The 18438-nt window shown below is 40.5% G+C and overlaps 1 protein-coding gene across 4 annotated transcripts in view; it reads left to right on the forward strand.

Moving 5' to 3' along the window:
* Positions 1-269: 269 nt before the first annotated feature.
* Positions 270-18438, forward strand: part of RAB3GAP2 (RAB3 GTPase activating non-catalytic protein subunit 2) — a 70972-nt gene continuing 52803 nt past the window's right edge. For 2 of the 4 annotated variants that reach the window (XM_077813741.1, XM_077813742.1), the window contains exons 1-2: positions 270-430; positions 2128-2253. In XM_077813741.1, the coding sequence (XP_077669867.1) occupies positions 322-430; positions 2128-2253 (235 nt within the window). In that variant the 5' untranslated portion in view covers positions 270-321. The remainder of the gene's footprint in view (positions 431-2127; positions 2254-18438) is intronic. The other 2 variants (XM_077813743.1, XM_077813744.1) reach the window with 1 other exon arrangement.

Genomic DNA, 18438 nt, shown 5'->3' on the forward strand with positions numbered 1-18438 from the left:
GCCGCCGCCGCAGCGCCTGAGAACGGAGACGAAGGCAGTTAGGGGACGCCGAGGCGCAGCCCCAACGGTCTCCGACGAGCCCCCATGGCGGCGGGCGGTGACCCGTTACGGGGTCCCCCCGCTGGTGCTGCACGGGCCCTGCCGCCACCAGCCCCCCGCAGGAAAGGGCGGGGGCGGGGGCAACGCTGTCAACGCCACGGTGATCACATGACGCGTCCCTCAGCCCGCCCCCTTCCCACGCATGCGCACACAGCGCCGCCCTGCTCAGGCTGCTAGGCGGGGCGCCGAGCGTTTCTGGGCTGGGCGGTGGGCGCCGGCACCATGTCCTGCTCGCTGCTCCCCTTCTGCCACTTCCAGGACCTGGCGGCGGCTCGGGACTTCCTGTGCCCGCATCTCCGCCCGGGCGGCGCCGCGGCCGGCAGGGAGAGCGGTGAGTGGTCCCTGCCCGGCTCGGCCCCGCTCTGGCCCCCGCTTCCCTAGGCCCGCGGTGCGGGGCGACAGACCTTCCCCGTCCTCTGGGTCCCCTCGCCCAGGAGCCTGTCCCTGCCCCTAGCGCCCGGGCCCGCGCGTGGGGTGTTCACCTGTGCTGGGGGGCGGCCCCTAGCGTGGGGCAGGGTCCCTGCCTGTAGGGGCTGTGCCTGTCCCCCCCATGACCTCCCATGTCAGGCGAGGATGTGTGTGCTGAAACGGGGGGAAGCTGTGGAGCGTTTGCCCCTCTGGGATTTTTTTAAAAATATATTTAAAGTATAAAATTTCCCCTTTGCTTCATATTTAAACGGATTTAAAGCCTTATGGCTTGTCCTTTCCCATGGAAAGCTGAAGGGAAAGGCACTCAGCGATGACCACAGTGAAGGAGCTGAATTGTACACGTCTACAGTGCGGTAGCAATACTTGGCTTGGCGTCACTACAGTTCCACAGCAAAGTGAAATACCGAGTGTCCTCTTAAAACACCACCATAATTTAATTGGTTTTAGCCATACAGTGGAAAAGCAGAAACTGATGTTGGGAGAGGAGGTGTACTTCAGATAAAGACTTTGAAGTCGGCCATTAGGCAATTAAGGTTGTTTGCTGTCCTTGCAAATATTTTTTCCGCTTGAACCACTGCTAAAGTTGTGCTTTAGATATCAGTTTATTTTTTAAGGTTTCAAAAATACCATTTTGTACAGAATCCCATATACCTTCCAATTTACACTGAAAGAAATAAACATAACCAAATGTAAGAAGTTATAGTTTGGTACTGTGATAAAGTAAACTACTAAAAAAGAAAAGGAGTACTTGTGGCACCTTAGAGACTAACAAATGTATTTGAGCATAAGCTTTCGTGAGCTACAGCTCACTTATCAGATGTACAGCTCACTTCATCGGATGCATCTGATGAAGTGAGCTGTAGCTCACGAAAGCTTATGCTCAGATAAATTTGTTAGTCTCTAAGGTGCCACAAGTCCTCCTTTTCTTTTTGCGGATACAGACTAACACGGCTGCTACTCTGAAAAGTAAACTACTGTAATTCAAGCGTTAACATCATTGCAAATTACAGATCTTAGATGTTTCCCTGCTCCTTTCAAATTACTAAGACTTTCTTTCCAGAGAGCTTTAATTTCACATTCACCTAATTTCTAATTTAAACCCTGGTCCTGCAATTCTTTACGCATGGGTGGACTGCTATGCCCACACATAGCCTTCAGTCGGGTTCTTAGTGATCACAACAGTCTCTTTACCTGCAACAAATTTTAATCTCAAAATTTTAACATTTAGAGCCTTGTGTGCACTGCCACTTTACATCGCTGCAACTTTCTCGCTTAGGGATGTGAAAAAGCACCCCTGGGGCGCTGCAAGTTTCAGCACTGTAAAGTGGCAGTGTAGAGAGTGCACTAGCACTGGGAGCTACTCCTCTTGTGGGACTGGGTTTTTTTATAGCGCTGGGAGAGCGCTTTCCCATCGGTGCCATTAATAATGAAGACATGTCCTTTGTTTGTCTTTTGAGGAAGAGCTCCCATTAAAGTCAATGGGAGTTTCGTGCTTGGAGGATTTTCCCTACTTTTGGGAAAATGCCTTTCAAGTAAGGTGACGTTTTAATTTGGTTGACTTCAGCTAAAAAATGTAACTTTATTACCCCATTGTACTAGGTGCTTTACAATCAACTGAAAGATGGACCCTACCCCAAACCGCTTACAGTCAAAGTAGAAGACAAGAGGCAACAGATGGCTACAGGCAGACATGGGGGAATACAAGGAAACAACGAAGCAATATTGGTCAGCATGGTAGGCCGTGGTCTTAGTGCAGCAGTGAACTCTTGTCAAGTTTTTTGTAATCATTCTGGCAAAGGCAAGTTTAAAGAAGGATAATGAGGTAGCTTTGCAGACGTTTATGGAGTGCTCCTCTCAAGTATGAGGGGCAGCATGGGAGACAGCACATAGGTGCTTGTTTTAAAAATTAACAAGTGGTTGATGGAGGCTTGCCTCATTGGCCGATTGGTGTTAGGAGTCAATATCTCACCAGTGAATAAGAAAAAGTATGATGGGTCCTTGAGAGCAGCGACAAGTAGCTTACATCTGATGCACTAGAGAAGGGGCCAGTGGATGGATGTGAAGAAAGGGGTGGCATGGTCAAAGTGAGGGGCTTGCAAAATGATCTTTGTAACTTCATTATGAATGGATATGTATGAGGCAAGACTGCATTTGTTAGGGCTAGAGAAAAGGATGTTGCCATAATCAAGGTGGTGAAATCCTGGATGAGAGTTTGTGCTTTGTGGATAAGAAAGATCTTATTTTAGAGATGTTATGCAGAAAGAATCTGTGAGACTTAAATACAGCCTGCATGTAAGGACCTAGAGAGAGTTCTGAGTCAGAGATCATGCCCAGGGTATGGACCTGAGTGACAGGCAGGATGTTGGTGTGGTCCATAGTGATTGAGAAAGGAGGTGGGGGAGAAGGTGTATGTGGGGAAGATTAAGACCCCTGTTTTAGCCATGTTGAATCTGAGCTCATGGCTAAATATCCACAAGGAGATGTCAGAGAGAGAGACTGAGCCTTTAGTTTGCACAGGAGATAGCTCTGGAGTAGAGAGGTATATTTGTGAATTGTCAGTGTAGATGGTTTTTGAGTTTGTATTTGCAGATGAGTTTACCCAGAGGTAAGGTGTAGAGGAGGATGAAGAATAGCCCTGTGGAATCTCCACAGAAAGTTGGAGGGTTAATGAGGAGCTAAATGAGCAATTAGAGAGCAGAGACATGGAATCCAAGAAAGGACAAGATTTCAAGAAAAGGAGCATAGTTGGTTCTGATCTTGGCTGTGAAGGAATCATTAGAGACTGATGAGAGCAGTTTCAATGCAGTGCAAAGAGTAGAAACTGGATTAAAGAGGGTTGAGAATGGAATTGGAGGAGAAGAATTTGAAACAGTGATTGTAAACAATGAGCTTAGAGATGAAAGGGAGAAGAAGGATGGGGGTGATAGTTGTAGAGAGAAGGGTGATAAAGACTGGGGCTTTTGAGAGATGAATGAATGCCCTTATTGTGAGGGGCAAGAGCCAGAGGATCAGCAGATTGTTGAAAACTATGGCTTGGCCAGTAGTTTTTAGTTTTGCTTTTTAAAGCTTTCTCTGAAAGCAGTTAAGGTGAGGGTGAGAGAGATTAAAGCTGAGGAGATTTGGAAAAAAAAGCTGGAAGCTTATATTTGTAACAGGAAAAACAATACTAAAATACAGAAATTGTGAAAGGGGTTTAAAGTACACTTTATACTGGCATCACCAAAGAGTGAGCTTTGTCCCACTACAATAATACTTTGTCACTAAACTGCTGTATCATAATTATTACAATAGGTTTACTTTTGTGGTCTCTCAAATATCCTTTTACATAGAATAGATTTGATTACAAAAATTTGCTATGTACTCTCACTATCAGGAAGATGAATTTAAAAGAGCTTTATTCAGCCAAGCTTCATGATATCACCCCTCAGCTGCTGCAGAACCTGGACTTGAAACACTTCTGCACTTCTTTTGCCCATAGTACTTGGCTTTACTCCTTGGGTTACATTTCCTGAACTACCATGAAAAATGTAGACACATTCCATGTCAAGGGGCAGAACTATATGATCCAAATGTGAAAGAGGCATTCAGGAGCTGACTGATAAGAGTGTGTCATTTTCTAATTGTCAAAGATAGGCAACATACATCTCTTTATTTTTCTGTCTTTAAAAATTACTTAATAATAGAGATTAGAAAAAATATTTATCATTTTTCAAGTTTCTATTGTACACCTGACAGCACTTCATATATAATCAGTTTCCATTAGATAGTCGGTTAGTTTCTTGTTTCTGTATGGGTTTATCAATGGCAGCTGCAAAGGAAAAAAAGACTTCATATATATATATATATATATATATATTTGATTGTAAAACCACAAAAATTGGCAGAAGGGCCCAGTGGAGCAGTGACTGAAATTATTTTTCTCAAAAAAACAACACCACTGTTTAAAATTGTTGTCCCTCTTCATTATGGTTGCCATCTGCCTCTTATTGTGGCTAACAGACAATTTCTCCAATCATTGCCTTTGGCCTACATAATCTAGTTATGGATTAGAGTAACTTTTTTACTAGAGCAATTTGGGCAAAATCTTTTTGTATCTGGTCATGATGGACGATTAAGTAGTTGATCTCCTGCCCATTAAGTTGTTTTCTCACTTCTCAGGGCAAGAGTATACTCTTTAGACTTGATTCTTCACTATTTTATACCTTGTGTGATTATTTATACTTGTGCAAAGAGGGTATAATTCCTCATTCACAATAGTTAACCTAAGAATGGCCACACGGATTCAGATCAGTGGTCCATATAGCGCAGTATAGTGTCTTCCGATGGTGGCCAGTGCCAGATGTTTCAAAGGGAGTGAACAGAACAGGGCACTCAATCAAGTGATCCATCCCCGGTTATCCAGGCCTAGCTTCTACCAGGCAGAGGTTTAGGAACAGCCAGATCATGGAGCTATATCCCTGACCATCTTGGTTAATAGCCAGGTTCTTACCTAATTCTTTTTTTGAACCCAGTTATACTTTTGGCCTTCACAATATCCCCTGGCAATGAGTTCCACAGGTTGACTGTGCATGGTGTGAAGAAGTACTTCCTTATGTTTGTTTTAAACCTTCTGCCTATTAATTTAATTTGGTGACCCCTCGTTTGTGTGTTGTGGGAAGGGGTAAGTAACACTTATTTACTCCCCACCATTCATTTATAGACCTCTATGATATCCCCTCTGTCATCTCTTTTCTAAGATGAACAGTCCCAGTCTTCGTAATCTCTCCTCAAATAGATGCTATTCCATACCCCTAATAATTTTCATTGCCTTCTCTGTACTTTTTCCAGTTCTAATATACTTGTTTTGAGATGGGCAACCAGAACTGCATGCAGTGTTCAAGGACTGGGTGTACAATGGATTTATATAGTGGCATTATATTATCTGTCGTCTTATCTGTCCCTTTCCTAATGGTTCCTAATATTCTTTTAGCATTTCTGACTGCTGCTGCACACTGAAAAGAAGTTTTCAGAGAACTATCCATGGAGACTCTCCATGAGTGGAAACAGCTCATTTAGATCCCATCATTTTACTCGTGGGTGAATTCTGCGCCACCGCACATGTGCAGAATTTATGTCCCCTGCAGATTTCTTTGCTTCCCTTCAGAAAAATGACTTTCTGACGGGGAAGCAAAGGAAACAGTGATCTCCCACCTCTGTGCAGCCAGTGGCCTGTGCTCCCCAATGCCATGCTGGAGCCTCCACGTTTATTTGACAAATAAAGTTTGCAGAATTTTAAAATATTGTGCACAGAATTTTTATTTTTTTTGGTGCAGAATGCCCTCAGGAGTATTATATGTATAGTTGATATTGTGTTTTCCAATTTACATTGCTTTGTATTTATCAACGTTGAATTTCATCTGACATTTTGGTGCCCAGTCACCCAGTTTTCTGAGATCCCTTTGTAACTCTTTGCAGTCAGATTTGAATTTAACTATCGGGAGTAATTTTGTATCATCTGCAAATTTTGCCACCTCACTATTTACCCCTTCTCTGTATTCATTTATGAATATGTTGACCTGGACTGGTCCCAATACAGATCCCTGGGGGACATCACTATTTACATATCTCCATTCCATTTATTCCTTCCCTTTGTTTCCTGTCTTTTAATCAATTTCTCATTGGTGGGAGGACCTGGCCTCTTATCCCATGACTGCTTACTTTGACAAGGTCCCTTACCAAAGGCTCTTAAGCAAAGGCTTTCTGAAAGTCCAGGTACACTATATCCACTGGATTCCCTTTGTTCACGTTTGTTGATCACATCAAAGAATTCTAATAGATTGGCGAGGCATGATTTCCCTTTACAAAAGCCATGTTGACTCTTTCCCAACATATCATGTTCATCTATGAGTCTGATAATTCTGCCCTTTGCTATCATTTCAGTCGATTTGACTGGTACTGAAGTTAGGCTTACTGGCCTGCAGTTGCCAGGATCACATCTGGAGTCTTTTTTAAAATTTGGTGTCTTGTTATCTATTCTCCAGCATCTGGTACAGAGCCTGATGTAATCAAGCAGTTACAAACCACAGTTGGTAGTTCTGCATTTTCATATTTGAGTTCCTTCAGAACTCTTGGGTGAATACCATCTGGTCCTGGTGACTTATTACTGTTTAATGTATCCGTTTGTTCCAAAGCCTCCTTTACTGACACCTCAATCTGGGACAGTTCCTCAGATTTGTCACCTAAAAAGAATGGCTCAGGTGTTGGACTCTTCCTCACAGCCTCTGCAGTGAAGACTAATACACAGAATTAATTTAGCTTCACCGCAATGACCTTGTCTCCTTTGAGTGCTCCTTCAGGACCTCGATTGTCCTGTGGCTCCACTGATTGTTTGGCAGGCTTCCTGCTTCTGATGTACTTAAATATTTTGCTGTTCTTTTTTTTGTCTTTTGCTAGTTCTTCAAATTTGTTTTGGCCTACCTAATTATACTTTTACCCTTGAGTTGCCAGAGTTTATGCTCCTTTCTATTTTCCGCGGTAGGATTTGATTTCCAATTCTTAAAGGATGTCTTTTTGACTCTAACCACCTCTTTTACTCTGTTTAGCCACGTTGGCAATTTTTTGACCCTCTTACTGTTTCTGGGGTATACATTTAGTTTGAGCCTCTATTATGGTGTTTTTTAAATAGTTGCTGTACATCTTGCAGGCATTTTACTGTTGTGATTAATTTAATTTCCATTTAACTACCTTCCTCATTTTGTGTAGTCCCACTTTTGGAAGTTAGATGCTACTGTTGTGGGTTTTTTTGGTATTTTCCCCCCTACATTTAATTACATTATGGTCGCTGTTACTCAGTGGTTCAGCTATAACATTATGATCTTTATCACCGAGTGGTTCAGCTATAGTGTTATATCCTCATTTTGCAAATCATAAATAACTGCACAAGTTGCTATGCAGTGAAAAGTCAGGTCCATTATGATTAAAGCCTAATGTCTTGAAGATTTATGCATAGTGTAGTCTGACATTGTTTTTCAATTGTAATAAGTTATACGTCGTATTCAAGGTATTCTGTTTGGCACCTGCATCTCAGCAGATTTATGTATAAAAATGCTTACTGCACTATTGAGGTGGTGGTATCCACCGAAGAAATATGACTCAAAAGATGCGCGGGTAGTCCAACTAATGTTTCTTGGATTGGTATGTGTGTTGACCCTGTAGGCCAGGTTAGGATGTCATAAATGTAGATGAATAAAAGTGCCTACATAGATAATTTTGGGGTGAATTGCACATAAGAATATAAACTAGGTATGCTGGAACAGCTGTGCTTGGCTTCTACATCTTTGGCAAAGGGGAGATGGCTTATCTTTTAATTTAAAAAAAAAGAGCTTTATTTGACAGCACAAAATAATGCGACTTTCCACGTACTGTTGCTTCTCCAAGACGCTGCGTTACCTCTAAATTTCTACCTAATGAACTGAAAGGTTAATCTGTGGGTTTCTTTGAGCAATTATTTTGAATCCGAGCCCATAGATACTATAGTCGTTGCTTGTCTCTCTCTCTTGGACTAATGCTATGATTTAGAGAAAACGTTGAAATGATATAGATGATTCTGGGAAATGCTTTCCTCCTGTTTCCAAAACTTTCTTGGTGTGGGGGAATGTGGGGGAAAAAGCTGACAGTTGATGGTCTGGTGAATTAAGAGGAGGCACTGCTCCACCAGGAGCTTATAAAATACAGCTTTTCATTCTTTCCTCCATTATCCCTTTTCCCCCTTATCTCTGGTAGGGTTATTTTTATGCAAAATGGCAATGTTTAAAAAAGGGCATGAGTAAAGGGGCATAGAAAAGACCTTTCTTTGCCACGCCTTAGATTCAGAAAAGTGCTCAAGCATGTGCTGAAGTCAAATTCTTCTTAAAATTAAACATATACTTAAGCACTTTTAAGTCAGTGACTCCACACGTGAAGTGAAGGTTTGATCTCTGTTGCTAAACCTTCAGGACACACCAGGCCTTCAATCAAATGTGCACTTTAGGTATGTACAAAAGAAAAGAAAGGCAAAATGTCCCATGAGGAGGAAGGGAATGATCCAAATGGTGTAATTCTTTCTGGAGGCCTGAGAAAACTGCCAGCAGAGGAAAAAGAGAAAAAAGACAGAAATAAGAGATCCGGAAGCTAAGATTCTATTATTTAACCACAGAGTCCAGCACTTACTTATTTATACATAGAGTACAGTATATTTTAAAATAGACAGTGACAATTTGTTAAGGTTCTCAAGCTTACTTTCATTTTAGAAAAGTGAAACCTATGCAGGATCCTAGGAATATACACCTCTACCCCCGATATAACACGACTTGATATAACACGAATTCAGATATAATGTGGTAAAGCAGCGCTCTGGGGGGGGCGGGTCTGCACTCTCCGGCGGATCAGCGTGTCAGCATGTCTGGCTCCGACACGCTGCTCTGAGTGGCATGTTAAGGGTGCCGGGCCGGGGCCAAGGGGTTGGATAAGGGGCAGAGGGTCTTGGGGGGCGGTCAGGGGACAGGGAGCAGGGGGTGTTGGATGGTTTGGAGGTTCTGGGGGCGGGGTGGTCAGGGGGCGGGAAACGGGGGTGTTGGATAGGGCCTGTCAGGGGGCAGGGGTGTGGATAGGGGTCGGGGCAGTCAGGGAACAGGGAGCAGGGGGGTTTGGATGGGTCAGGGGTTCTGAGGGGTCAGTCAGGGGGCGAGAAGTGACTATCAATAATGGAAATGCTTGAGGCCAAAGCAAGTTTGATATAACAAAGTTTCACCTATTACGCGGTAAGTTTTTTTGTCTCCTGAGGACCGCGTTATATCGGGGTAGAGGTGTACTATGTAATATGTACATATACAAATGCAAACAAAAACCCCCAAAAATAAAAACACCAGACTCTTTAACAGTACGTTGCAAAATAAATAATAATTTGGTTGTCAACCCAAATGTATGAAATTATTCAAGGCATAGGAAGCTATGTATTGCATTGAATATAGCCTTCTTTATTGTGAATTTTGGGGCCTATACAGATTAATGCTATCACTTTCTTGTAAATATTCAGGTAGCCCGATATCCAAAAAGATGCACATCTGCAATGGAAAAATTCTTTAACTCATCTGGATGTTTTGCTTGCTAACTAGTAGGCTGGCTATTGATATTCTTAATGAGTCATGGAGCTGGGTGGCTGCTGCCCATTTTGCAAAAATCTTTACTCCAATTCCCAAGTTTGTGTCTTTCTTTCATACATCTGAAACCCTTTCCTATTCTCTCTTTCGTCGCAGTCCTTGTCAAGCAGCAGACAAAATTACTCGCTGTTATGGCATTTAAGGTATGAATACACCTGGTCGACAATCACATTTTGAAGCAGTGTGAGACAAATTCTGTGCAGCAACACCATCTTGCAATCCTTTTTTCCTAAAACTTACCACACCACGATGTCTGCCAAGAAAGTACTATAAAAAAATAGAAACTCTCCTACTGTTTACTAACTTAAAATTATGGGGTTCCTGTCTGGCGCTTTCTTTTACTTGTTTGTTCCATTTCCTCTCTTTACATTTATTTTTTTTTTGTTCTATTGTTTGCACCCTTCTGTTCTAATGCTCTTTATTTGAAATCATGCTATTTCTTGGCTCCCTCCCCTTCCACACTAGAACTGGAGTAGCTATGCCTTTTCCCATGTTTGTCTCTTCCCAATTTTTCCCTCACCCATTATGCTGTAGATTGGGAAACCTGTGGGTAGCAACAGCAAATGCATTAGACCGGTCTTTATGTGTGCATGGGAAGACCTCATGAATGTGAACCAATACAGTGTTTTATTTGCAATAAAAAGGGATAGAAATTTAAAGTTTATATTCTGCAGTGTTTGTTGGCTTATAAGTATGACGCTCCCAGGCTAAAGTTAACACTAATAATGAAACATAAATCCTTTCTAGACCTTGAGCATAGTGGTATTTAATTGGTTTTGAAAACTGCTGTGTATCATTTAACAAATGTATGTATATTGGGAATAGCTATTTGTACTCTATTTAATCTGACAACTAGCAGTGGTGATGTGGGATTATGTGTTGGCTTGATCAGAAAATAATAGCTGCAACCATTATCTTCTTTATACAACACAGTATGAATCCAATAAATTTTTCATTTATGTGCAATTGTATATTATAAACTATCGTATAATGTGATAAAATGAGCCAGATATTGGTCACAGTAATAAAATAATCTGTGTTAAGAAATGTCATATTTAACTGCAAAATTGAAGGATTAATATACAGCAGAATAAATGGCAGCTGTGTGTGTGTGTGTGTGTGTATACATATACATACACACGCTTGTATTTTTTTCCCCCTTTAATATTTTCTACAAAGATTGGAACCATCTAGCTATATTTTATCTTAGTCTCCTTCATCTGATTGCTCCTGTTTTTGTTGTTGTTTTGGGTAATATTAGGTGTTACAAGTAAATGGAGGAGATTTGAGAGGGATTTTTTTTTGTGCATTTTGACACCACTTAGTAAACTAGCCAGTTCAATTGATTACTTCCCCTCCCCCACATTTTTATGTGGGTGTTTCTCTCCTCTGCTGCTGTGTGAAACTTTTTTTTTTTTTTAAAGTAACAGTATATGACTGTGAACTCCCAAAATTTAGCAGAGTTTCAGAGGAAGATGTATCTGAAACTATTAACTGTTTTGTTTTGTCTTTTTGGGCTGTTGAAGTTGGTGTCCTTTAAAGTGAGATTGGAGAAGTTTCTTCTGTTTAACTTTCCTAAGTTTGTTTACTACTAGTAAACTCTGTTCAGTTGCATTAGTTATAGAGATCTGGAGTGATACAGAGAATAGAAAAAAAGCAAATATCGTATTGGCCACAAAAAAGAAAAAGTGATTTTTGCAATTGCCATCTCGTAGACCTAGCATCAGTCCCTACTAAAATGTGTATGGAATCTGTTCGAACCCAGAGGATAATGTAGCCAATGATTTTAGCTTAGTATCCATTTATTGTGTGATGTTATGATTAATCAATATACCATATATTAATTGTATGTTAATTAGAATTGATTTGTAGAATTATAAAAGTGTAAGATTGATCAGTATTTAGGGGAACCAAGTAGTAGACATGAGTAAGACAAGCTGAAATGTAAGAAACTGTGGGCTGAGGCCTGCAAGACTTTAGCTTAGCTATTTTAGGCCTTGGAGACAAGAAATGATGGCGTAAGTCAGTGACCGAGAAATAACCCAAAAGATTTTGGAAAAAGAGATACCAACTGGTAATAGTGCGAAAGTGTAGCTCCGAAAATTAAATTTAAATGATAAAAAGCTGTAACAACAAATAATGTCTCCAGCATGTGCCTTAACCACAAGATAAAGGTGTCAGAGTAGCAGCCGAGTTTGTCTGTATCCGCAAAAAGAAAAGGAGTACTTGTGGCACCTTAGAGACTACCAAATTTATGTGAGCATAAGCCACTTCATCAGATGCATGCAGTGGAAAAACTACATGCATCCGATGAAGTGAGCTGTAGCTCACAAAGGCTTAAGCTCAAATAAATTTGTTAGTCTCTAAGGTTCCACAAGTACTCCTTTTCTTTTTGAAGATAAAGGTGGTACATCAATGTTAATGAGAACCTACACAGCCTATAGAATTCGGGGTCCCTTGTTTTTCTAGGGGACACAGACCAATAAGAAAGAGAGGGTTGACACTTTCATGTACTTACGCATAATGTAGGTATAGACAGAATCACTATTAAAAATGGTTGCTTGGAGCAGGAAAATTGATCTTCCTATGGGAAACTCCAGCAGGGGCCACTCCCATATTGATGATCAATCTATGAGAGGGCCAACAGACTCTTAACGCCATCTAGGAGGATGTCAGTAGGTTTAATTTGTACATGGTACTTAGATTTAGGAATTGTATATGCTGTGACATTTATAACTTTGTTGATAACTTTAATAAAACTACTAAAGATAGATGCTTTTGTAATTGTGTGTGTTTCACTTATTTGCCTAAAGTTTCATGTTTTCCTATGGGCTCTAGGTCCAGAACAAACAGAGATAGCTCTGTTGAACTAGAGACTGTAGCTGCCAGAGCTGAACCCACTGGAGTATAATTAACATTAAATAGAATAAAGGGCTACACTAATGACCTATGAATACTGAACAGCAATTATATTTTAAAGAAAAAACTGTATTTTTGGGTGGTGGGAATTGAATTATGTAATTTGTGGACAAAGGGAATGCCATAGAGATAATAGAGGTTGAGTTCAATAAAACTTTGATACAGTACCTCAGACTCTTACTTGGATATGAACATCGTCACATGGGTTGAAAACAGGCTGAAAGGGTAATGACAAACCACAGTGTATGGAGTTAAGATACTACAGGGATTCGTGTAAGGCCTGGTTTTCTTTAGCATCTTTATTAATAGATTTGGAGGAAAGTGTAAATCAAGTGTGTGTTAAACTTTCAGCTCATATTGTTTGGAAAATACTCTTAATCCCAGTAAGGACTGAGAAATAACACAGAGTCCTAGAAAAAGTGCCAAGTGTAGGCAGGAATTGAAAGAAAATGCAAGATTAGATTAATGGGAAATTTCTTTTGTCTACTACAAAGTAGATCTGTCGTTAGTATTTTTCTCTCCTTTCTTTCTGAACTTTATAAAATACAAATAGACACCATATTTATCCAATATGGGAATTATTCCTGTAGATCTTATGTTTGATTTTATATTAAGTAAATAGTTCACATTCTGAAATATAACTAACTCCATCAACATGATAGTAGGTATTAACCTCATAGAAATTATGTCGTCATTGCACTAAAATATTATCAAGGTAATTCGATGAAGTGAGCTGTAGCTCACGAAAGTTTATGCTCAAATAAATTGGTTAGTCTCTAAGGTGCCACAAGTACTCCTTTTCTTTTTGCGAATACAGACTAACACGGCTGCTACTCTGAAACCTAAAATTATCAAGGTAGTAATTGGTTCTTCAAATGTTCTTCTAAAATATATGTTTAAGGTGAATCCTTATATTCTAAATTGCATCCCAAAGTAAATATTCCCTGTCAAGTTATAAACACCTTTAAAATAGGGGTAGAAGATTGTAGTGGTGACAAATCTAATGCTTTTGAATTAGAAAATGAAATGGTTCATGTTGCTGCTGACTAGCAGAAGGAAATGCTATTTTTACTGGTTCTGCAGCAGACTACACACTAATTTTGATGAAAAAATTGTCTGTCTTGCTGCCACTCAGTTAAATTAATGAGGGGGAGGGAGAAGCTTTTGCCGGACATCTATTAGCCAGAAGCAGATCTGAAAGATGAGGAAACAGTGGCATTGAACAGGAAAACTCAGCTTTCTGAAGCAGCTGCAGCAGCAAAAGAGTGGAACTGATCTGGTTCTAGGGTTGCCGTGTACTTCGTTCATAATACTGTAGGTCTGAGGGATACGGTACTAAAAGTGCTGGCAGCTAGTTTACACCCTTGTTTCCACCATTGCTAGCTCTGATAAAGCTACATGGGTACTGCAGAAATGTGAGACTTCCCTAAAATTGACATTGTAGATGAGGCCAGGGTTTTGTACAGCAGCAGTGAAAACTGACAAGACTGGTTAGCTTTCACTCTGCTGCAGCTGGGAAAGCTGTGAGTAGCAAAAGCACTAGAGTGGTCTGCATGCATGTGTGGGAAGACTTCATGAATGTGAACCAATACAAGGTTTTGTTTTTGCAATAAAAAGGAATAGAAATTTAAAGCTTAGATTCTGCAGTATTTGTTGGCATTGTTTTCCCCATCCCACACTTGTTTGTGAAACTGTTACATGATGATAACAGTAGCAGGTGCGTGGGGTCTTCTTTGAGTTATGTCTCTATGGGTGCTCCCCTTCAGGTGTATATGTTCCCCCTCTGCCTTTGATTTGAGATTTTTGGTAGCTGTCTGTTCAGCCTGCGCCCTCCGCAGTGCAGTTCTGTATTTAGTATTAGACTCTGTACCAAAGTTCCCTATTTGCTGTGGGATACTGCTTGGGAGTCACCTAAAATGGAGCATCCTTAGGGACATCACATGAAGGAGAGATTACTCACCTTGTGCAGTTACTGGAGTTGTTCAAGATATGTGTCCCTGTGGGTGCTCCACGACCCACCCTCCTTCCCCTATGCTTCGGAGATTCCTTTGTGAGACTTTGCGTTAGAGAAGGAACTGAGGCTGGTATGTTTGTGTGGCCCTATGTATTGGTGTGGGACATGAGGATGTGTAGGGCTCAGGGGCCCGTGTGTACCTGAAGTGAAGCACCCTTATGGACACATCTTTAAGAACTCCAGTTACTCTGCAAGGTGAGTAACCTCTCCTTTTTTTTCAAGTCCTGAGCAAATCATTAATGTTTGAGGGCAGGCAGTCTTTGCAACTGTAGTAGCATATTCCTTAATCCCTAGTCACAGATGAGGGACCCCATGGCCCTGCCTTGACAAATTAACCGGAGGTACCATAATAGGTCACCCAGTAGATCACTTCTGCATACTAATGCAAAAGCGGCCCAGTTCCCACATAAAGATTCTGGGGGCTATTCTGCAGGGAACACATTGGCCCCAACGAGGTGACTTTTCTGCAGTGTGTTAGAGGTGTGGATCCCTGCTCCAGAGAGCACCAGGACTGTTCAGTGGCATTTTAATGGTTTTTTTAAAAAACTTAAAAATTTTAAGTTGATGAAATGCAAATATAAATTGCATTTTGTTTAGATCGCTCCAAAAATTAGAAATTAAAATCTCATGTGTTAGTGTTTTTTCCTTCCTAAATCTCTTTTCTTCCTGTGGCAAAATGGTGGTCACAGTGTCAGATGGAAAACATTTTACTCCTTCTTTCTTATTAATTTAATTTATCCATATACTGGAAAATTCTCAAACTTGATTACAAACCAAGATGAGAAACTGACCGTTGGAAAACTGTCACTTATGAAAGAGTGCCTGAAAAATCAGAATTGTGCTGATTCACTAAAGCTGGCTGAGTCACTTTCTTTTATAGATGGTAGAGACCTTTTGAATTCTAATAAAGGTGGTTCATGTGTGGGTGTGCTTTGTAGTTTACGCTTGTTCTGGTCTAACCTGGTAAAATGCCTTTTCAGCAAAGCTGTTGGCAAGTTTTGTCTTTTAAAAATATTTGTAGCCTAATACCAGAATTGAAAAACTGCATAAGCGAGCATGCTTTTCGTTTTGCTGTTGCCATAGTGGGTTCTAACCTGGTTTGGTTGACAGGCCAGTGTGAAAGGGGCCAAACAGAGCTACAGCAACTGGATGCAGAACATTGCCCTTTCCAATCTGGCTAGTCAAACTGTTTCAGAGCATTGTTTGACTACAGCCAAATTTAAACTCTGTTTTGGCATAGTCTTTAACTTTGTGTTAGGGCCAGTATAGACATGGCCTTTTTGTTAATGAAAGATAATGATAAAAGATCCTGGAGAAAGAAAATCTTTTTATCCCCAGAACAGAAGCAGCACAGACAGCATCAATGTAGTTTGCTGCTCTCTTGCAATATTATTCTTTCCTGATCTGAAGAACTCTTAGGGAGAGTGAGTAGTTCAGTTGCTTTGCTGAGATTATTAGCAGTGGGTACTGATTTGAGGATGATCCTTGTGATATGCATGTCTGTGTACTAAGAATTGTATTGACATGGTCTCACCTAGGCCAGTGGACAGCTTTTGGTAATTACTTCTGATTACTGCTTACCTTGTCAATATTTGAACTAGTGATCTAAAGGTGAAAGTAGTCTTATTCCTCCTTTACCAGTCACATGAGAGATTGCCCCTAATTTTTGTTTGCATATGTGTTAATCTGAAAGGATGGGTTTTATTTCTAATAATTTTTGCATTTCACTGACACTTCAATACAGTCCAGGGTCACAAAGAACTTTATAAATACTAATTAACTCTTATAACACACTGAGATAGAAGTATTAATGTCCCCATTTTCCAGATGGGTAAACTGAGGTAGAGTAAGTGACTTTCCAAGGTCACACTGAGTCAGTAACTGAGTCTGTGATTGAATTCAGGAGCCATAACTTCCAGGTCCCTGCTCTAACTACTACATGGCCTCCTGCCAAACACTTTCCCATGAGAAAACCCTAAAACTGTAGGTGGCAGTTCGTTTTCTGAATTTCTTTAAGCTACCAATCATCCTTTATAACTCCCCTCCTCCAAACTAACACCAAGAAATTAACTTTCCTCATCCTCCTCTCTAATCTTCCTTTTTCTACCAGGGTACAAAATATATATGAATGACACAGTAGGTCATACTGGTGGGGGAATGGCACTATATGTGAAAGAAAGCATAGTCAAATACAGTAAAAAAAATCTTAAGTGAATCAAACTGTACCATAGAGTCTCTATGTATAGAATTCCCATGCTTGAATAATAAGAATATAGCAATAGGGATATACTGACCAGGATGGTGATGGTGACTGTGAAATGCACCAGGAGATTAGAGAGAAAAATAGAAAATTTTCTAATAATAATTGATAAGGGATTTCAGCTAGCCCTATATTGACTGGGTACATGTCACCTCAGGATGGGATGAAGAAATAAAGTTTCTTGACACCATAAATGGCTGCTTCTTGGAGCAGCTAGTCCTGGGACCCACAGAGGGAGAGGCAATTCCTGAGTTCCACATAGGACTAAATCAAGATCTGGTGCAAGAGGTGAATATAGTTAAAGCACCTGAGTAACATCAACCATAATATAATTCAATTTAACATCCTTGGGGGGTGACAGGGGACACACCAAAGAAGCCCACCAAGGTAGCATTTAACTTCAGAAAGGCGAACTATGCAAAAATGAGAGAGCTAGTTAAAGGGAAATTAAAAGGTACAGTCACAAAAGTGAAATTTCTGAAAGTTGCATGGCAAATACTTAAAAACAGCATAATAGAGGCTCAAATTAAATGTATACCCCCAAATTAAAAAACTTAGAGAATCAAAAAAGTGCCACCATGGCTAAACAGAGTAAAAGAAGCGGTTAGAGGCAAAAAGCATCCTATAAAAATTGTAAGTTAAATCCTACGGAGGAAAATAGAAAGGCGCATAAACTCTGGCAATTCAAGTATAAAAATATAATTAGGCTGGCCAAAAAAGAATTTGAAGAGCAACTGGTCAAAGACTAAAAAACTAACAGCAAAAAATATTTTAAGTACATCAGAAGCAGGAAGCCTGCCAAACAATCACTACATCCGCTCAATGTGCAGGGGCAGTCAAAAAAAAAAAAAAAAACCAACAAAAAAACCGTAGCAAAATATTAGGAATCATTGGGAAAGGGCTAGATAGTAAGACAGAAAATACCATAATCACCTTTGTCTGGCTTGTCCTTGTCTGTCCCTCCACGAATACAAGTTGATGCCACACCATTCTGTTTTGTTGCAAGCATGTTCTTTCCATTTCTGACCAAAGAATTTTGTCGTGGGATCTGCCCAATGCGTTTTCGATCTGCCCAACGGTCGTTTGTGACTCTGGGGATGCAGGTTGACTTTTTTTGACGACTGTTGGTAGGGATATGGTAGTTGTGAAAGAATTCCTTGAGGCTGATTAAAGGAAGAATTCTTCTAGTTCTCCACATGTATGGAGAATATATATACTCACGTATACTCTCTCTTAGTATGTTCAGTGGTAGGGCAGAAGTTCAATCCCTTGCAGAGTAGATATGTCAGTTCAGATTAGGAACAGTCTTGATAAATGGATGATGTTGGTGTGTCCATGTGATGGGTCCTGGTGTTGTAGTTTCTCCAGGAGGTGGTGGTCTGTTGGTTGTGGAGTTGTTGTAGTTGGTTTCACTTTTTGTTTTTGTGTTGGATTGCTGTCATCAGGTTTTTTATAGTTGTGTCGAGTTTCCTGCATGATCTCCAGATTTCCTGAGTTTTTTTTTTCTTCCAGTGTGTGGGAACATGTGGTGATTTCTTGTT

Source organism: Eretmochelys imbricata, chromosome 3 (genome assembly GCF_965152235.1).
Source record: "Eretmochelys imbricata isolate rEreImb1 chromosome 3, rEreImb1.hap1, whole genome shotgun sequence".
Lineage (NCBI taxonomy): Eukaryota > Metazoa > Chordata > Testudines > Cheloniidae > Eretmochelys > Eretmochelys imbricata.